We start from the raw sequence: 22,169 nt of genomic DNA, 5'->3' as shown, positions 1-22,169 counted from the left end.
TCACCCAGTGTCAATTATTATTGACACTGTAATTCTGTAATTCTGTAATTCAATTCTGTAATTCTGGGTGCTACACTTCCTCTGCCAACCTGAGGGGGGCAGCAGACTGACCTCATGCTTCCTTATATGCATGAGGAGTCCAAACTCTTCTTTTCACCTGACGGGGGGGGGGGGGTAATTTCCCCGGCTGAACATAGCGCGTGGAAGGAACACGTTATTCCGACCAGTTCCTTTCCACTCCATCAGGCGCCCTGGCTGAAAGGCCCTTTTGCCAACCTAGCATTTTTAAATATGACATTTGAATGGACTGAATTTACAGGACTTGTGTGATGCAGATGCTAAATAAATTAAATTATTTGTGGTTGATCCATGTGGCCTTTGTTTCCATCAGATACTAGAAAGACAAAAAGTTAGAATCATACACATACCATCACTGCTGGTAATGCATGAAATAAATATCCATAAAATCAATTTTCACCACATATAACAATAAATGTACAGTGAGTATATGAATATCCACCACTATGGCCAGTGATATACATTTACATATATTTATTTTTCTTTGTGGATCTGCCCAGCACCTGTTTTTTGGTGAGCGGATGTGCATGCTTTATTGTTCTTTTCAGTGAATATATGAACACTGTATCAACAATGATTGTGAAAGAATAGAGATTATCGACAAATATAAGAATGGATATCAACAGTGAATATGTGAATGAATATATTAACAGTCTACAGTATGAGTGATATATGCACTCTACCGTCAACAGGCATCTGTCAAAGTTGTGCAATGTACAGTACATCCTAGTAGTCCATGTACAAGTATGATGACACATAAAGTCGTTCTTTTGGATAGGATTTCAACACAGACGTTTTTCTTTTCTTTTTCATTGCAAATGATTGACACAATTGAAATAGACATTATTGTTAGAAGAAACTCCACTTTACCCATTAACTATAGAGGACATCCTTTCAGTTATGCAATTCAAAGAGGAGGGCACAGCCCTGGAGCAGCTTTAAAAGAAATCAAGATGGCAAGAATCTTACTCTAGTTGGTATCTCATACTGAGATCTATAGTTCCTTACTTACTGGAAAGACATTCTGTGAATCTGTGTTACGCCTCCACGTTTCTGAAGTATCAGTCAGGATGTTTGTGGAAGAGAGGATACTAACTCTGTTCAAACGGAATGCCCATCACACTTTGACCTATTGGAGTGTGTTCTTCAGCTTTGGACTCTGTATCGCGTTTCTTGGACCTACAATATTGGACTTGCAGTGCCAGACCAACTCCACGCTCAGTCAGATCACCTGGGTTTTCTTTTCTCAGCAGTTCTGCTTGCTCATTGGCAGCTCCATTGGTGGTGTTTTCAAGAAAACGTGAGTAGCTTCATGGTGTATTTGTACTGTTTCTGTAGGTGAAGCTGCGCAATCCGGAATTTATTTTAAAGGTATAACATTTTATTTTAACCGCATGAACCCTAGCATCCCTATATTCTGGGGTAAAGAGATTTGTTCTAGAGCACTGGGACCCAAACCTTTTAGCAACATTTAACTAGGCCCAAAAGAGAAATTAGATTATTTTGATTTCTTTGATTTAACAAAATGTAGGAGAAATAAAATAACGGGTCTTTTACTTATGACCCATGACAATGTGTCACAAATGGGCCCCGACCCAGGTGTTTGAGAACCAGTGGACAGTGGTCTAGACTAGACTGACAAAGGAGTGGGACCCCAGTTAACTAAGTATATAAATGTGTGTATGCGTGCGTGGTAGAGTATGTTGATACCGTAACTACTTTACTTTACTCCACAGAATTGTATTTGTTTTTTCTTTTCTCTGTTCTGCACTGCACATACAAAAATGAGAATTGTATTTAATTAACACTGTACAATTATTGTTTTCTCAATAAAAACATGGGGATACAATAACTCACTTTATTCTGTCTTTCCCCTAAAGGTTGTTCAGCGCTCTGTCTGCCTTGTTTATCTCTGCTCTCGTCATCTCTGTAATATTTGCCATAATACCATGGTGCAACACGGTGCTGATTCTGGCTATCGCCATGGCGGTGTCGGGGCTGGCCATGGGCATCATCGATACCATCGCCAACATCCAGCTGGTCACCATTTATCAGAAGGATTCCGCCATGTTCTTGCAGGTACTGTATAACTAACCTGGACTACGGTAGCCTGGCCCAGCCTATGTGGTTTCTTGGCTAGAGGGGCGGGTGCCAGCGAGTACAAGGCGTGGTCCTATTGGTGCCGACGTGAGCACGGCCATGGATCCTATTGGTTCACTGATCTGAGCACCTGCCCAGCCCCTTCCTCCCCCTCCCCGGTAGAGAACACTGACATCAACACATTTGGAGAGATGCCCCTCTGCACTGTTATTGGTTAGCCAAATACAAGGAAGTGGGCTTCCTATGCCAAATCTTCCAATACGTTTCCCCAGGCTTTTCTTATTGAACCGAATGCAAACGGAAGTAAAAGCCTGGGTACCAAGGATAGGACTAAGGTAAACCCTAATGTCTGGATACCGAGGATAGGACTAAGGTAAACCCTAGTCTGGGTACCAAGGATAGGACTAAGGTAAACCCTAAAGCCTGGGTACCAAGGATAGGACTCCGATAAACCCTAGCCTGGGTACCAAGGATAGGACTACGGTAAACCCTAGCCTGGGTACCAAGGATAGGACTACGGTAAACCCTAGTGTCTGTATTCTGGGGCTATTCCAGCTTTGGTGTTGAGGAAAGTACTAGCAGGCCCCGGGGACCCCGGGCAATTAAGTATGCTGGGTTTGCATGGCTAAAGTGCTATTGATGTAACTATTTCTAGCGACGTCAAGACATCATCATCAAGGATGGCCAGTTTAATATTCATAAGGCCACGGATCCAATAAAACATGTTATTTGCTGAAACTACTCGTGCATGTATACATTTGGTTAAGACTTATGATAAAGTCAGGACCAGGCTTTTGTGCTCTCGGGACTTTTCAGGCTCCATCTAACATCTTCAGTGTTATGCTTTGAGTAAGCTACGTGAGCACGTATTCATGATTTATTTTGACATGGGACTCCAATCTACATAGTAAACTCCTCATTGTTCGTCTGAATCTGAGAGTGTGTAAATGTAAACTCGGGTATTAGCATTTCCCGAGCTTATTTTTCTGTTCTCTGGCCAGATGGTTCATATCGTTTCATTTATATCTGATTGTCTGTGGGAAGAAGCAATTTAGCAATCTACTGCCAGCGGCTTTGTGGCTGCAAAACAGTGTGTGATTTTGATAGCATTAACAGTCAAGTAGCATCAACTGTAGCAGCATCCTCTCCATCCATCGTCTTCATGACTATGCTTTTTTATATATATATATATATATATATATATATATATATATCTTGGATAAGAAGTTAGAGATCTATGACATGGCTGAGAGCCCCATTGACTTCTATAACACAATGTAAAGTATCCTGGCCTGTGTGCACAATATACAGTATATGCAAGATTAACTCCAGTACAGACACACAGACCGACTTCTGCAGAGCCGTGCTGCAGCTGTAGAAAGTACAGTACCTATTAATGATGTTTGAAACGGTTCAAAGTTTATTATTGTCGATTCAGCCAGAATTTCTGCTCGAGAGAAAAAATAGCCGTTATTCATCGATGTTTCCACTCCCCGCACTCTGCAGGCGTTACATTTCTTCATCGGGTTCGGAGCCCTGGTGAGTCCGCTGATCGCAGATCCATTCCTGTCAGAGACGGGCTGCGGGAACCACACTGGGAACAACACTGAGATCATGCATCACTTCAGGAACACGTTACGTAACAGTCCCATGGTCCTCCACAACATCAGCCTCAACCAGAACCTCCTGCCCGCCCACGCAGAGCCAGAGGAGGAGTCCATTGTGCACTTTGCTTTCTGGATTATGGCACTTATCAATGTAAGACACTGGAATGGTTTGATTTGTTTTGACACCACAATCACAGACCAGACACATTGCTTAAAAGCAGTGGTTCTCAACCTGTCTATTATTATCTTTTTAAATGGGTTGGGGGGGTGGTCCCGGATGAGAGTTAACAATTTAAGGACTTTTAGAGCTTTTTAAAGAAATAAAGAAAGTAGACCAAAAGTAATCAATAAACTATAATATAAAACATGGGTTCCCAAAGTGGGGTCGGGAGTCGCGACTCGCGGGACACTGACGGTGGGGTCTCAAATGTATTTTCTGTCATCAAACATATTTGACATACCTGAATAGAATTCAACAGAATGACTGAAATACAATGTAAATGATTTCAAATACATTTTAACCATAATTGTTACAAAACCCCTACATAGTACTAACATAGCCCAAGACCTAATACATTTCATGTGCGGATAAATGCGCACCAAACGTGCACGTTTATGTGCATAAAATGCCCCTCCGGGGCTAGGTTGGGGTCAATGGCAGCATTATTTTGGGATCGGGGGCTGAAAAGTTTGGGAACCCATGATATAAAAACTGGTCAAACATTGGCCAAAAATAAGTCAAAATATTTGAAAACAGGCTATTTTCATGATATTTATCTGTGGAACCGAGTTAAAAAAAGTCTTACCTCAAATACAATTCCAAATGTTTGTCAGGGTGAGGTGTCCCCAATTCAAATGCGATTATTTTAGCGGTTCACAGCCTGAAAAGGTCAAGAACCACTGGGCCCGAACGTTGGTCGAAAATAACGTGTAAATAAAGTGACAAAAGGAGAGTGTATTTTCTCTAAGCAAAATGTGCGGATCACAGGTCGTTCCCCGAGATGTTCATTTGCGCGTTCCATGCCCCATTTAACACCATAAAAGGCACCCGGGAACACTGACGTGATGACGTTCATGGTCTCAAGTTACTAACGTGCTTCAGAACGGACAGATCTACCGACAGCCAACGTAGGAATTGTCAGAAATGCCAGTACGATCAAAATATGAGTGTAAATTGCTTTGTGAATCCGTCCCATTGGCTTTAGGAGCACTTCACCCATTTTTCACCTATCTTCATATAATTGGTCCTCAATGTTGCTCATTAAGGTACCATATTTATCTATTCACTCTGTGTATAATTGGTCCTCGATGTTGCTCATTAAGGTACCATATTTATCTATTCACTCTGTGTCTCAGTCAGAGGAGTGTTGTGGGCAGTTCAGAAACCTGCCTACCAGTGACATCATCGGTAGGCAGATTTTTAGATTTTTTTAATGAATGCGACAACAATGGCTTCTACAGTATTATAGCATGCTAACTTTCCAATAGAAAGCCTGCCGTTTCTAGAAGCTTTGATTCAGCTAAGAAAATGTCACAGGCAGGCGGGTTTGTGAACTGTCAAGACCAGAGGCCTCTGAGACACAGAACGAGTACACAAAAATGGCACCCTATTATAATGATTATTAGAGTACGGACCAATTATATGACGATAGGTCGAAAACGGGTCAAGTGGTCCTTTACACATCCTAAAACTTAAAAAACTGGTCCTGGACCATACTAGAAGTACTGCAAGGCAGTTGTATGCCTCCACCAGCCAGTTGCCATGTACGTACAGTACATCTCCGTGTCTGTCCAGACTCACCATGTAGTAGTGAATGAAGAAGACCCTGAAGGACTTTGATGAACATGTTTTGTGAGGTCACACAGTGACCTTGACCCTTTCACCACCTATTTCTAGTTGGTTAATCTTTGACTTGACTACTTTATGCTGAGACTTCATGTCCATCTGTAAACCCCACCCAAAGCTGCCGGTGCCCATGGCAGTGCTGTTTCTGATGTACAGAGAACAGCTGCTCCCATGCTGTCCCAGCACCAACCCTACACTGCTGGATAAAGATGAACTGGCCATGGAGAACCAGCAGGGGGCAGACGGGCTCGACTTGGAGTCAAAACAACAGGAAACTGGAGGTAAGAAGAAGCAACTGAATAGAATAGATGCTTGTGTGGAAGACACTTCTTAGACGTACCAGTAGGAGACACTGTATCCTTTGTGTATGTCATTAAGAGGTCCAGTCCAGGATTGTTCTGAACAGAGGGGCCATAGAGCGCCGACTTCACTCGCTCATCCCCTGGTTCTGCCTGGTTCACGGAAGTAATTTCTCTATGGAGAATAACATGGGGTCATCTTTAAATAGTTTCATGTAAACATTGTGGTCCAAAAATAAACAAGCTGTCTCTGCGTTATTGTCAGGGAGGTATCTATTGTTTTTGGCCCGGATGACATTTTTCAAACACAGTTCTTATATGAGGCGATCTAAAATCCCCCTAATGGGGGTTAAGATGCAAATAAAAAGTACATGAACCTGTGGATTTGCACCCTCTACCGATATTGACGTCAGAATTCGGTGCTCAATAGGCTGATTTTGTAGTTTTCCAGTTCAGGTCAAAAACTACAACAGATAGTACCACCAGCCTGTGGTGTTTTGCCCCATGACGATGTAGATGTACAACAATGTTTTTGGAACTTTCCTACCCTATCATGAATCAAAATAAATGTTTATTTATTAAAGTAATAGTCGTTTTATCAAGAGCTGACTCAATCATGTAGAAAACAGAAACATGTATTAAAGTGTATACACGACAGTATAGGCGCATTGTGAGACAGACCCCTGGCACAGACTTCGCATGTCCCTCTAAAGCCCTGTTAAACTGTCAGGATACTTAAAAGGCATTATGATGGTTTCTTGTAATATATAGAAAGTGGATGTTTAAGCTATTCCATAGGACTCTATTAGGGCTCTGCTATTTCCATGAATGACTGGACTAAGCCCTTTGAGAAGTTAACAACAGTGACAATTGACACAAAGGCTCTGACTAGGGTCCCCCTGAGCTCTTGGGCCCCTAGCTGTGCCTCAGCCCGGCAGGCCAGTGCACTAATGCACCCCCGACCAAGTGCTATATATCTTTTTTTTTAAATTCCGGTGAGGATTAATCCATTATAGTTATATCACTGATTGATTGCACCTTTATAAAAGATGAATAAAATATGACGTTGAGCATGGTGAAATGTATGTTGTGTTTCAGGTCATGGAGATATCTTTGGCTGTTGTCAGAACGATAACCTGCGTGGACTGCCGGTGTCATTTTTTATGATTCATATCTTGGGTGGGATGGTGCTCTTCATGACCGATGGTATTGTGGTAAGTGAGGCGTGCGAATATTTGAATATAATGTGCTATCTTTCTTCTTAATTTATCTATTAATGTTAATTACAGTGCAGTGTTGGCCTTTATACCCGTACCCAGAAAACATAAACATCTGTGTTTTGTTCTTGCTTTTGTATTGTCAGGGTGCGTATGCTGGCTTTGTGTATACGTATGCTGTGGCAGCTCCCATGTCACTGCCCAACAAGACGGCAGGCTACCTGGCCAGTATCTTCTGGGCGGCCATCACGGCCGGCCGCCTGCTGTCCATCGCACTCTCTGTCCGCATCCAGCCCGTCAAGCTGCTCATATTCAACCTGGTAAATATCATTAACATTAAAGTCTTCTAAATCCTAAAAAAATTCTGAAAAACCCATGTTTATATGTCAGTGGTGCTCAACCTTTTTCATGTCAAGGACCCCCGGAAATTATCACAGACCCCCATCTGAAAATATGTTGTTCCAGGGACCCCCCCCCCCCCCCCAGAAGCAAATATTTTAGTTAAAAATGTTCGCTCTGAAGTATATATTCAAAGATTTGAGCCACATTTTCATGATTTAAAAAAAATAGCAGACCTAATAGCAGACCTACTAGCGCGCCACTCGCTAGTAGGTAGCTTGTAGATCTGATTTTTCAATAGCTAAAGAATAACATAATAATGCTAACACCAAAATGGGTTCCCGCCCAAAATAGGTTAAGAATGTTTACGCATTTGAGCATTTGCAGTTTAGGCATTTGCCAGATCCAGAGAAACTTATAAAGTGTAAGATCAGAGTAAGTGTCATTAACCCTAGTGAACAAATAGCAGGGTACATTTTCTTGTAAATAGAATGCCATTAAAACAATGTAGTGCTACCAAGAAACTAGGATCTGTGGATCTGTTCTACAACAACGACATGCTATCTGAATAACATTTGAGGTCAAGCAAACAGTATATCGTTCCTGTCAGGAAGAAACCACCTATATTTGAATAACGATGCAATACTGCCTCATCAAAGTTGGCATTGTGACTTTAGAAATTGTCAATTACTTGCATGAGAAGGAGAGAGGTGGTGGAGTTAGCTGTGACGGTTTGAGGGTCCAATGGAGTTAAGAGGTTTTGTCCAATACGTGTTTTACTATTTTCCATTGGTTCAATATTTTCAAAACAACACACAGACAGGTGTGTAATAGCACTGATTTATGGAGAAAACAAAAACAAAAACCTCAAAAATTGAGGTATGAGGTTTCCTCTCGACGGCAACGATATGTCTACTGTATCTATTATATATTATTAATATGCGAACATCTTCCTGATATAACTACCATCTATGAAACAAATAGACAACAAGAAGTGATACAGGCGATGACACACAAAAAGTGATACAAGCAATAAGGAGTCAGTCTGAAGAGTTTAGTTTTCAGACTGCAGGGAGTGAGCCTGCATTCCTAACTGGTGGGGGAGGTCATTCCCCACCGAGGAAAGCTATAGGTCGTGTTCACGGTGTTGTAGGGAAGGCAGAGACAGACGTTACTATGACGCATAACGCTGTTCCACTTCAAGTGTTGACTGATACCCTTAGGTTTCTGTGTTGCTGACGGTGCTTTGTCCTCTGTGTCCTCCAGGCGGGCGTCATTGTCACCGTGTTGTTGCTGCTTATCTTTTACACAAGCAACGTCTTTCTGTTTATTGGCACCTGCTTGTGTGGCCTGTTCCTCAGCAGCATATTCCCCTGCATGGTGGCCTATACTGAAGATATCCTCGACTACCAAGGTATATATAACCCATTTTGAGTGAGATCAGATTAAAAGAATGTCTTCTACATCCTGACAGTTTTCTGAAAAAGCTATGTTTCTATGTCAGTCGCTCTTCGATTTTTCAAAAAATAGCAGACCTACAAGCTCGTATGAGCTTGTAGATCTGCTATTTTTCAATAGCTAAAGCATAACATAATGCTAACACCAAAAGGGGTTCCGGCCCCAAGATGGGATAACAGGGTAGCTAAACACAATTTCATAATAATCAATAACACAATAGCGCCTTATTTATAATCTGTGTTGTCGGCGACTCATTGTTAGCTTGAAGATCAGATCTGAAAAAGCGACAGTGTGGCCTGTAAATTGAAATGAATGAAGACTGTAAAGGCACAGACACAGTAAATAAAAGCTGTACGCTCTTTTTTTCCATTCAGGATGTGCGACGTCTGTCCTGGTGACGAGCGCAGGGATGGGGGAGATGGTGATGCAGGTTGTGGTTGGATCGGTAAGACTGATGGCTGTCATTCTGCGGCAGATCTACAAGCACACACACAGATTTATAGTAGTTTAACCATATGAACCATATTCTGGGGGTGAGGATTTAATGACAATAGCCGATCTACAAGTTGTGGTCTGTAGATCTGCTTACAATGAAGATAGATAGAAGGAAAATAGGGGACCTTACTACTATAGAGCCTTGGTGAACTCCTTTCAAGTATACAGTATGGGTTTTAATTGGTTGATTCCAACAAAAAAAACGAAGCAAATCGTAGCAGAGATTGAGAAGAAATCCCTATGTTTAATTCGTGTTCAACCTTAATTTCTGTGCAGATTATTCAGACTGAAGGCAGCTACAGCTTCCTGCTCTGTGGGGTGGTCATTGGCTGTGCTGGTTTCATCCTCTTCTTCGTTCTGTTGCTGTTCCATCGGATGCACAAAAACTACCTCACAGGTACATCTTTCATTATTATTTACTAACCCCAAATCTATGGGAGGCCTGCCTGACTGGTGAAAAGCTGGGTATAATGCAGCGGCTGTCTTGTTTTGGAGCCAGGTGACGACGCCCCATAGAGTGCTAAAGGCCCACTAAAACATGAAGGACATGAACATGAATTTACCACTGAAGAAAACAGAACAAAAATCATGACTTTTTCTAGGCAAACAATGATACATCCTTGTTCTCCAAACAATTTTTTGATATATGATCAATAATTGAGCTTTGCCTGCTGCTTCATAGAGAATGCCCTGTGGCAGATGGTGCATTACCCTACTTCACAACTAGATGTCAGGCTTTACACACATTTGGGTGTAGGGTTATATTACTCATTAGCTTTCTCAAACCATTGCTATAATCAGTAATTGTGCTCATGATAAAACTGCCCTTGGTTCATATATCTCTTTCTTTCCCACCCTGCCCTCCTTCCAAAAGGAACATCCAAAAAGACAGCCATGGTGGAGGAGCCAACAGTTGTATTTAATAATTCTACCCAAACCATTGAGCAGAAAGAAGAAAACCACAACCAGAGCAGCTGAGTGTTTCCCTGTAAGCACTTGAAGAATGCACAACTTTTTATTGTGCTTGATATAAAATAATTTGTTGAAGCTACAATCCATATACGTATTATGTACTTTTTACTTTTTTACTCTCTTACTCCCCCTAACCGACAGAGATAAATGCAATGATATCGAATTACAGTAAAGTGCTGCAATGTATTATGTTGTCCGCTTAACATTAACTTTAGTACATACTTACTTACTCTACCCTACAGATTGGTTAAAATAATGTTCCAAACAAGACGAAATGTGTCAGCATAATGTAGTGAAAGTCAAGGATTATGTCCCGGATTGTAGCTTTAAGGAAGTCATCAATATTTTGCTACTTTTAGGGATAGTAACTTCAAACTCTTATTACTCATTATTTCTTAGATGTAAATCAAAGATGTCCAACAATATTATTGCAGATAAATGTATTGTTTCGTAAATCTGGTGTGACTTTGTTGAGATTCTGTAAATGATGACATGTGCATTAAAACGGCAAGAGCTTTTGTATTTAAAAGGTGTGTGTGTGTGTGTGTGTGTGTGTGTGTGTGTGTGTGTGTGTGTGTGTGTGTGTGTGTGTGTGTGTGTGTGTGTGTGTGTGTGTGTGTGTGTGTGTGCACCTATGGTTGTGTCATTGCACTTGATATAATCATCACCAGCAAAGAAAGTGAATACAAAACATTTTCAGCAACTGCAATGTTTATTGGATTGCTTTCTAAATCAACCACTCAAGAGGACAGAGTCACATTAAACATAGTTATCCATCTGAAGAGTTAACAAATGCAAAACAGAGAGGCTTCCTGCCTCTTGAGCAGTTAACTAGTCAATCTGTAACCATGGCTTTTAGGCCCAGTTGCAGCATTTGCAGGACGTGTCGAAGACCAGGCCACTGGAACAATGCTGGAGGTAGGTCCTGCCCTGGCTGCACTCGTAGAACGCATTCTTGTTTGTTGGGTCTGGGTACAGCCCACCGGACTTTCCTTGGCAGAAGCCGGAATCGCCTCCGCTGGATCCGCCACCTCCGCTGGATCCGCCACCTCCGCTGGGCTTGGTTGGGATGGGGTTTGGTTTTGTTGTAGTGGTAGCGCCACCACTGGTTGTGGAAGCACCTGGCACTGGGGGGAGGGGTGTGGCTGGAGCTTTGCAAGCTGGAAATAAGTATTATAGTTGATTAGTTTACGTCACATCAACACTTTTATATGTATTGTTTGTATTATAATGTTGCATATTTTTGATATAGTGATAATTGTGCAACAAATTAAGCCCTAAACCCAGGGCGTTTTCCCAAGGTGATTAGATCTCAGAATGTGTGCACATAGCTTTCACATCGGTACTTCAGGTAGATCAGGGCCTTTATTTTAGATTTAGATTCTTACATGCTGATTCCAGACCGAGGCTCTTCTTCAGAACATTGATCAGAGGGTATTTTCCCTGGTTACAGAATGTGCCCTTGTAGTCATCCATGTCGAGGGTCCACACCATGGCACCACCAAAGTTGTTCTTCTTCAGCCAGTCAACCTACAGACAGGTCATGAATAAACAATACTGAAATATTATGATAAATATGCATGAGATGTCCCATACAGCAGCAGTTCTCAACGTGGGGACTGGGCTCAGTGGGCTGGGAACCCTTGGGGTCCTTCTGAGGGTCCAGGGGGTCTCCAGGTAGATTATTGATAGTTAGGAACCAAAGGACCAACCATTACAGGTCTATAAGTCTGAGAGTTATGGGGGTTCGTGCATGGGGTAATACATGTACAGTTTGAAACTGGAGATCCTTTAAATGAAAAGGATTGAGAATATTCACATGCATTTGCTCCCATCAAATGAGTCAAGACTACAATTAGGGCCCAGGCCGTAGCGTAACGGTCTGGGCACCGGACTGGTGATCCAGTCGCGGTGTGCCGCGGGTTCGACTCCCGGACCCGACACGGCCTTTACCGCATGTCATCCCCCCATCTCTCTCCCGTTTCCTGTCAGCCTACTTTCTGTCCCTTAAAAAATCAATAAAGGCGTAAGCCGCAAAAAAATATCTTAAAAAAAAAAAAAAAAAGACTACAATTAGTGGCAATTAAATACTTGAAACAATTCATTTGTTTACTGGTGTCCCTCAGGGATCAATAAAAGTCTCAACTCTCAATAATTGAGAAAAGCAGAAAGAAGAAATAACAAAGCACTTAACAAATGTTGTCATTGTGGTTAAATACACTATTTCGTGTTGATTTCAGTGATATGTTATGCTTATTGCATATAAGTTAACAAAACAGTGCTTTCAACCTATCACAAACATACTGTATAGTATTATATTATCATGGCATGGCATGTACAACATGTACATGCATATGAATTGCTATTGCTTCCTTACCTTGATCTGGAAGCTCTTCTCGTTGTCATAGCCCAGCCATTGGTTTCCTTTGTAGGCATATGGGGTGTCCTGAGGTGAGTTCCAAACCTGAGTTGCTCCTTCCAAGAATCCACAGATCTGTAATTTTGACGAAAACTTTATTAGCAACATGTAAACCCTATATATATATTTAATATTTATATACTTAGTGGACTGCAGTCCACCAGGGCTCTATACTAGATTCTCTTGAATTTAGCTTAGTATTTACTGTAGCACACCTAGTGACTTCACCTTTCAACATGACAAACATACAGACTGAAAAGTGTTATTATTTTGACTATGGTGAAAGCTGGAACAGTTCTGTAGTGTTTTAGAGATATTTGTCGGAACTCTGGAAACTAACTTGAACCTGTGGAAATGAATCCCAGTCAAACTGAGACATCTGGTCACCGTACACGTACCTCAAAGTAAGCCAGCTCTCCAGCCTCCTGGGTGTACTTCCCTGGAGTTCCAGCTTTAGCGATGGGGGCTTTCACGCCATGGACGGCAGGGTTCCTGAGGGTGAATGAGGCACCATAGGTTGGGAAACCAATTAGCAGCTTCTCCACTGGGGCGCCCTGGTTCTTGTAGTAGTTCATGGTGTAGTCCTGGAACAAAGCACAACAGTGTTGCAGTTAAACAGGTATTTAACAAAACGCTATCATGTTTTCGGTTTTCAACATTTGCACTTTTCAGTAGTAGAAAGTATTAACCAAATTGATTTACTCTACTGTAACTATACTGTAATTTCGAGATGCTAGTATTACTTGACTATTTCCATGTTATACGATACTACATGGCAAATGTGTGACTACTACAGTATGTGATAACTCAATTACTTTGCAGGATGAGATTAGCAATATAAAATATAACCAACAATACATTATCATTAATTATACTACATGAAGTATAAGTAATACTTATTATTCTGAAATAATGTCTAATCTATATGAGTAGGCCTAATTTGTTTTGATACTTTAATTATTTTGATCCTAATACTTTTGTACTTTTAAGTCAATATCCAGATATGTCTACACTGTGGTATTTCTATATACTTTTCTACATTGTACATGTGTGGCAATCCCCACTGAACTGCAGACATTTTTCTACTCACAATATTGAAATAGATGAAGCCACCGTCGTCGTTGGGGCCCCTGAACAGGGGGCTGCACTCGCCTGTGAAGGGGTCCCATGATCCGTGGTAGTCGTAAGTCATGATGTTCATCATATCCAGAGACCTGGGATGTGGAGAAGAGCATGTGAGCACCACCATACATTCATCACATCAACAGAATAGGAATGAAAATCTGAAACTTAGTTACGTTTTGTAACTCTAATCAATAAGGAAATTGCGAATATTATTAGAAGGCGAACAGAGTGCAAGGACATAATATGTATTATATCGTCACATGCTTACTGGCCAATGCTGGCAATCTCATAAGCAGAGTCAATGGTGCCCTTGCCGGCGGCCAAAGCAGCGGATACCAGGAGACGATGTCTGTTGGTCTTCTTAGCCTCGGCCTCGAAGGCAGATTTCAGCTCCTGTTTAATTAATGTCATCGGGTAGAAGAGAATATAGTATTGATTGAACTACTGAAACAGAAACACAAGACTTTTAAATTCAAGTAGTAGCACTGTTTTCACATGGGGTAGCTGACATCCTTTACTGCTCCTTTGCATGGAGAGGAGACAGTTAACGTGATTCAATCATCCTATCCCTTCAAACAGCAGCTAATGGTCCCATGGTAGATCTCTCCAGGGGGAGCCTATCATCGTTCTGCGCAATTGAGGAAGACGAACTCCGCAAAACTATATCACAGATGACATCATCCTCCTGTTCATTAGATACAATTCCCACCAACTTTCTCAAAGAAGTCTTAGACAGTGTGATTGGAGATATCCTAAAAATTGTAAACAGCTCTCTACAATCAGGCGTCTTCCCAGACTCACTGAAGACTGCTGTAGTTAAGCCCCTTCTCAAGAAACACAATCTTGATCCCTCTGTTTTGGGTAACTATCGACCCATTTCAAATCTACCCTTTCTGGGCAAGGTTTTAGAAAAATGTATCTTTCATCAATTGGATGTGTTTCTACAGAACAATAATGTGCACAACAAATTCCAATCTGGCTTTAGGAAAGGCCACAGCACAGAAACAGCACTTGTAAAAGTAATGAATGATCTGAGGGTGTCTGCTGACAAGAAACATGTATCCGTTCTCTTACTTCTAGATTTAACGGCTGCATTTGACACGATTGATCACTCAATTTTAATACAGCGTCTGGAGCACTGGATAGGCCTGTCTGGTACGGCCCTGTCCTGGTTTTCCTCCTACCTATCAAACAGAAGTTACTTTGTCAATCTAGCCGAGTTTGACTCAGACAAACACGACATCAGTTCTGGTATTCCACAGGGCTCGATTCTTGGCCCTCTGCTTTTCTCCTTGTACATACTGCCATTGGGCGAACTCATTGCCAATCACGGAGTCAATTTTCATTTCTATGCTGATGATACCCAATTATATCTATCTGTGGCTCCAGATGATCCCTGTGCTTTAGACCCGCTGCTTACCTGTCTGTCTAGCATCAAATGTTGGATGAGTGAGAACTTTCTCAAGCTAAATGAGGACAAGACAGAAGTTCTCATAATCGGCTCTAGTGAGCAGAAAGAATCAATATTAAGCAGACTTGGCAACCTGACTGTAGACAGTAACAGTACAGTAAAGAACCTGGGGGTTATTATTGATTCCGAATTGAATTTTAATTCACACATTAATCATGTTACCAAGATTGCCTTTTTTCACCTTAGAAATATTGCACGAATCAGAGCCTATGTGTCCTTGGACGATGCAAAAACGCTAATCCACGCCTTTGTTTTCTCTCGGCTTGATTACTGCAATGCACTTTTTTCAGGACTGCCTAAGAAAACAACTGACAGATTACAACTTGTCCAAAATGCAGCAGCCAGAGTTTTAACTAGAACTAAGATGAGAGAACATATTACTCCAGTTTTGGCATCACTGCACTGGCTTCCGGTTGTTTTTAGGATTGATTTTAAAATTCTTTTACTTGTCTATAAAGCCCTCAATGGTCTCGCACCTTCCTACCTACATGACTGCTTGCCTAAATATGTCCCAAACCGCCCGCTAAGGTCTTCCACTGCTGGCCTGCTCGCTTTGCCTAAAAAAATGGCAACTAAAAAATACGGGGAAGCAGCTTTTTGCTTCTACGGGCCATCGGCATGGAACAAGCTCCCTCTGTACCTTCGTCAGGCAGCCTCTGTAGACATTTTTAAAGCTCAGCTCAAGACTTCTACAACATTGCCTTTAAGTGATCTTATATTTTTTGTTATTCATGTCCTCACTGTATTGCATTACTGCTTGTTTTTTAATGTCGTTGCCTTGCTTTTCTTTTATGCTTTGCTTTTATTTTATTCTCCATTGTTCTGTAAAGCACTTTGAGCTGCATTTGATGTCATGAAAGGTGCTATACAAATAAAGTTTTATTATTATTATTATTATTATCTATATGTCAGGAAGCATCTAATGCCTCCTGGGTGGTCCCCAGGTCAGTTTTCCAAGCACTTTCCCCACTGGGAAGAGACCACGGAGCAGACCAAGAACCACACTGGCCTTGGAACGCCTAGGGATCCCCCAGAGTTAGCCAATTACTGTATGTAGCCCTGGAAAGGGAGTCTGGTATTCTCTGCTAAAAACTCTTACCTCTGTGACCCAACTCCAGATAACTGGTGGAAAATGGATGTAAACACGCCATTATTCATTTGTTGGGTAAAGTATTAAATAAATGTATCATATCAAGCATAACTTATTTTAACTTAGATGTGGCTGCTAACGAACCGCAAGGAAAACGGAGTACAGGTGCTGATCCTGAGATGGGCTTCCTCTGTTTCCTGGGTATTCCCAGTCGATGTCGAGTCCATCAAACTCATACATCCTCAGGAAGGAGATGACTGAGTCAATGAAGGTCTGACGGTTAGCAGAGTTGGACACCATTTGGGAGAACCTGTCAGTGGAGCATAGATTGATTAAAGTCATTCAGTTTTCAAACCAAAATGAACGCTGCATTGTCCTGGCACAGAGGTTATTTTGGAATGTAACATCAATGTAATTTCTTGTGCATTTCCGATGCTTGTATTGTTATTTTGGTGCGAGTGTCGCTAACAGACACTACCGGCTAAAATACGAGATAGAGAAGTCGTCCAAAAACACATATGTGTGGAGTGGTTATATTGAAAACTATACCAATGAAAGATTATATCAAATAATGTTTGTTTTAATTGAAAATATACAGTAGGTTCATTGTATAGAAGATGTATGCACATCAGCCACTCACCCAGCAGAGCCAAAGTTCCATCCTCCAACAGACAGCATGGTCTTCAGGTCTCCATTCCTGCCCAACAATAAATACATTTTATGCCACAGTGATTATGAACTGCATCAAATATGACATATTACCTCTGTAGTTCCATGGTGGAAAATAACTTAAGTACATTTATGTTTGTATAAGTATTGTACTTGAGTACAGTTTTGTGGGACTTGCACAGTACTTTACCTGAGCATTTACATGTTCTGCTACTTTATTGGCTACTTCTATTCCACTACATTTTGAAGACAAATATTTTCTTGTTACTTTGAAGATTGAGATTAACAATATATAGATTACAGATTAGGGTGTATTATTATACATAATGTCCATATTGCCTATATTGGAGGGGGAGGCGGTCACAAGCTGTCCAGCAGTGGACTATATCAAATAGTTATAATATGCCTTTACAAACATTACACATTAAATGCATCAATCATTATAATACAATAACATATACAGTATATTTTTTGTATTAGCGTTATTCTGTGCTTTGAATAGATTCTGATCGTACAACTTCAGTACTTAATTCGAAATACCTTACTTAATAGAGTTTTGTATTTAAAAGGTGTGTGTGTGTGTGTGTGTGTGTGTGTGTGTGTGTGTGTGTGTGTGTGTGTGTGTGTGTGTGTGTGTGTGTGTGTGTGTGCGCGTGTGTGTGTGTGTGTGTGCGTGCGTGCGTGCGTGCGTGCGTGCGTGTGTGCGTGCGTGCGTGCGTGCGTGCATGCGTCCTTGTGACTCACTGGTTCTTCAGAGCGTTGAACTGTCCATACAGAGTCACATCATTCCACTCATAGGTGGCCAGCTTGCCGTTCTTGATGGTGGCGAAGGCGTACAGCAGATGGGTACACAGACACGGGTCGATGTCGGTGGGGAAGTAGACCATGGGAGGTGGTCTGTACTGGGCCCAGTTGGTGAAGTAACATGACAGGATGTAGGATGACCCTGTGGATGCAGAACAGAAGCAACATTTTACATTAAATACAGCAATACATTTGACCTTTTAACATCCCTGCAAACTATTTCATGCCAATGATATGCATTGATTTGGCTGCCAAAAGGGTACCTAAAGACAGTATTCAGATAATATATATATTGGCAATTACTTGAGTTAAGAGGTTTTGTCTGAAGCACTTTTCACTACTTTCCATTGGTTCAATATTGTTTTAACCAACACACAGACATAAAGGGTGCTCAATAGTATTGATTTATGCAAATAACACATGTCCATTACTATCCATAATGTTATATAAAAAAGAGACCAATGAAGACTGAATGTGTCCTCCGTCCAATTAAATAAATAGTGCATTGTTCTGAAACTGTAGAGAAAACTCACCGAGCTGCGCATGCAGCAACAGAGCCAGAGCTGGGAAAAAAGAAGAAAAGTCAGCTTAAACTAAATCCATTAAAATCTAATTGCATTTTACAGCTTAAATTATCTTTTGTTTATGACTGCAGTAAAGGTGCTAGCTGATTTATTTATATTTATTTACCACTTCCAAATACACTTGTTTAGTGTATGAGTTCTCTCTCCTGATTGAATCAAATGAGTATCCCGACTTCTAAATGTATTTTCCTGAGCTGGAGAATGACAGGGAGGCCCCTAGCTGTTACTACTCTATTGCAATAATCACGATCAGAATAGCTATAGGGCTATTTAAAGCCGCACCCTTTACTTTCCCTGTCCTCTGATCTGGGATGATTTTAACCCGGATCCCCTGTGCAAATGCTGAACCTGTTGCCAGTGAGCCTGCTGCTTGCTCAAGGGAAATATTGCTTTTTGACTTTCAGGCATGCACCACTTAACCAGTAGTGGTCCTACCATACTGTACCACTGGGTCTAAATATCTCAATAGAAGAGCAGGTAGACCAACTACAATCACCATTCAATTCAATTCAATTGCATACTCTACCATACTAATTCTCAAAATAATATGTTTTTTAAATACGTGAAAGTGATATGTAGCTTTAACACTCATTTTTACTAAACATCACCTTTAAAGCAGTAGTTTGCCCAAAACAGTGCTTATTTTCTATCAATTACACACCCTGTGAAGCCTTGAATTCACTTTATTTTTAGTTTTTGTTGCATTGAGACAATAATTTGATGTAATTGATAGAAAATAAGTAAATTCTGGGTGAACTATAAGCCTTTAACCACATTATCATTTCAAGAAAGGTCTAAAGTAAGTACAACATGCATTTCAGTTAACTTACCAGCCACAATAAGAACCTTCCCCATGATTGCAGTGTACAATTCAGTCTACAGGTCTCACTTTTATACTCACACAGTTTGCTCGATTCTTCCTAACATGGGACTTTTGCCAAAAAGGTTTATTTGCTAAAGATTGTTTCACAAAGGATTATCAAATGTGCCAACATAAGAACCAATGTACTGTATGATTACCTATCATACTTTAGTCTCCATGCACACATTGCGAGTTTAGCATTTCTCCTTGACTGATAATGAAATGTCCAACGAGCGCAATTACAGAACCACAGAAAAAACAAAGCCTGTCATAAAATAACTAATGATAATGATTATATGGAAATCTTAGAAAATAGGATCATATTAAATGCCTACCATGTCTGATATCTTTCTATAATTCACCAACTATGCTGTTTTGTAAAAAGCATTATTTGATTAACCTATTAACCATATGAATCATATAGCGTCTATATTTTGGGGACGAACATCCGGCGAAAATACCAAATTGTAGATCTGCTATTTTCATCAAATATATTTGGTGTGAAGGGAAAGGCAATCTAGTATAGAGCCCTGGGGTCCTCCGGTCGACTAAGTATATAGGGTATATAAGTGGTTATGTTCTGTTATGTTCTGTTATCTCATATAATGCAATAAGCATAAGCAAGAGGTCAAATGTATGCTATTATATAAAGTTTGTAATGTCATATGCCGGGAATCAAGAGAAATAATATGAATGAAATGTCAGCTTCTGTACTGTATAAAGTACTTTTGTTACACCTGCTAGGAGGTTTCAGAAATTGTTATCTTACATCTCACATAAGTAAGCGGAAAAAGAAAATACTTTTCCAAAAGTATTTAGTAGCTTGTTGAATCTTGATAATAAAGATAAATATGCTTGGCTCTTAACGCGATCAAAAGCAGGCCGTGATATGTCATGAAGTGGAGTTTGCATTGTAATATAACGTAATCTGCACCTAATCTAATCGCTTTACAGCCCATTATAAGGTAGCCCACTTTATCTCAATGAATTGTGTGCATGTGATATTTAATAAAATATATGCTGGACTCAGCAGAAAACTGCTGGGTTCTTGAGAGCAGAAGTAATGAAAGAGGTCGTTTCTGTGACAACCCTGCCTGTTTGTTCCCACGGTGTCTCTCTGCAATTACAAAACATTGAGGAAATGTCACAGAGGCTGGAAAAGAAGAAGAGGTTTTACTTTAGTTCAGCCACTTAAACCCTTCGTTCACTGGAGTAGTCCCCCAGGGGTCTACTATACTATACTATTGATAACCTATTATAAGCCAATATTTTCTAAATTTCATTATGCTTTAAGTAGCACATTTTGGGGACATTTGGGTAAGTGGCTATGGGCAATTTTAGTAATTGTGATTTGTGAATACCCTATGAACTATTCCTCTCACTAAACGGGCCAAGTTTTTCATATGATCATGTGGGAGTTGAGCCATTAGAACAGGACATTATGTGGTCTCATGCATCCTTGTGACTATAGTATAAATCGTTTCTCGTTTCAGGTCATATAGGAGTCTGTAAGTTAACCATTTTAGCACCATACAGTTCATAACATGAGTTTGTATGCTATTGTATTTGTAGGCTATAGGTGCGTTGCTGCTTGCCTATCAGGCCATGGCCCATTAGCCTAGCCTGGTTAATAAACCAGACTAATATCGCACGGACCGCGGGATATTAGTCTGAGGAGGCTCAGCTTGGATTTCATTTCCAGGGGGGCGGGTTGAAACATTTTCTCTTTGACGCAATTGGTCAGAGCTACTGTCAGTCAAAGGTCTCAAGCATTGAAAGTCACTGTACCAAAGCCCGCCCATATTGCAGATCGTGTCCCGATTGGCCGCCCCATTTCTCTGGTGTAGGAAATGGGCGTACAATTGAGCCTCTCCAGACCGTAATCCGCCGGCAGGCAATTTTTTTTTTTGCCAACGGCTGTTTCGGTCTGGTTTATTAACCAGGCTACCTTTAGCCGACTGGTAACATACACGGCATATTAAGCTGCCGCAAGTTGGCAGCTCAACAGAGTGCATTTCTAGTTATGTCTGTGTCCCTTGAGTACAGACACACACACGTACACACAGAGACATTGTGCATTTATAACCTCGCCTCACCAGGCTTTCCACCTCGGAGGAAAGCCTGGTCTCTGTTCCAAACAACTGAAACAAGATTGTGTTCTCATGACTCATATCCAGCACACACACACACACACACACACACACACACACACACACACACACACACACACAGTCACACACACACACACACACACACACACACACACACACACACACACACACACAGTCACACACACACACGCACACACACACACACACACACACACACACACACACACACACACACACACACACACACACACATCTAAGTCCCACAGCGTTGCTCAAGACTAGGAAAGGGGAAGGAGTGGGGTCCCTTTTTTTACAGTATACTGTAAATAGTTTTCTGCAGGCTCCTTCACATCCACATCATGAAGATATGTGGGCTTCACATGAGCTTCCTCAAAGGTAATGAGGGCATTTTGTTAGGGATTTGAAATAGCTCCCTAATGGCAGAATAGAGGAATGCTTGAATTTGTATCCTTTGATGTTGGTGAAATGTTGTTTTTGTGCATTTTGTAGCTCCGTTCCTCAATCTGCTCATACTAATGAGGTTGGAAGCGGGTTCAGCTCAGCTCTCTGCTCCAGCACTGGTGACAGCAGGATCAGGGGGTTCTGTGACAATGATACTCACT

At 41.1% G+C, this 22,169-nt stretch overlaps 2 protein-coding genes across 2 annotated transcripts; one reads left to right on the top strand and one right to left on the bottom strand.

Annotated features, from left to right (window-relative positions):
- Window positions 1-1,148: 1,148 nt before the first annotated feature.
- Window positions 1,149-10,417, top strand: mfsd4ab (major facilitator superfamily domain containing 4Ab; the record flags this gene model as incomplete). The annotated part of the gene is made up of 10 exons (XM_083769832.1): window positions 1,149-1,378; window positions 1,959-2,157; window positions 3,685-3,936; window positions 5,750-5,912; window positions 7,029-7,144; window positions 7,294-7,467; window positions 8,753-8,900; window positions 9,319-9,389; window positions 9,716-9,836; window positions 10,314-10,417. The coding sequence occupies 10 exons, from the start codon at window positions 1,149-1,151 to the stop codon at window positions 10,415-10,417; spliced, it is 1,578 nt and encodes a 525-aa protein (XP_083625958.1).
- An 849-nt stretch (window positions 10,418-11,266) lies between these two features.
- LOC310861512 (acidic mammalian chitinase-like) lies at window positions 11,267-19,437 on the bottom strand (the record flags this gene model as incomplete). The annotated part of the gene is made up of 11 exons (XM_083768976.1): window positions 19,404-19,437; window positions 18,523-18,552; window positions 17,930-18,131; window positions 17,157-17,213; window positions 16,661-16,826; window positions 14,224-14,348; window positions 13,921-14,044; window positions 13,229-13,414; window positions 12,789-12,905; window positions 11,800-11,941; window positions 11,267-11,571 (listed from the first exon to the last, which is right to left on the bottom strand). Exons 1-11 carry the CDS (start codon window positions 19,426-19,428, stop codon window positions 11,267-11,269), a joined length of 1,479 nt encoding a protein of 492 aa, XP_083625102.1. The 5' UTR covers window positions 19,429-19,437.
- Window positions 19,438-22,169: the final 2,732 nt, after the last annotated feature.

This window comes from Protomyctophum parallelum (genome assembly GCF_964188405.1).
Source record: "Protomyctophum parallelum genome assembly, chromosome: 7".
In the NCBI taxonomy this organism is placed as follows: domain Eukaryota; kingdom Metazoa; phylum Chordata; class Actinopteri; order Myctophiformes; family Myctophidae; genus Protomyctophum; species Protomyctophum parallelum.
Note: the sequence above shows the minus strand (reverse complement) of the source record. Positions and strands in the feature narration are given on the sequence as shown.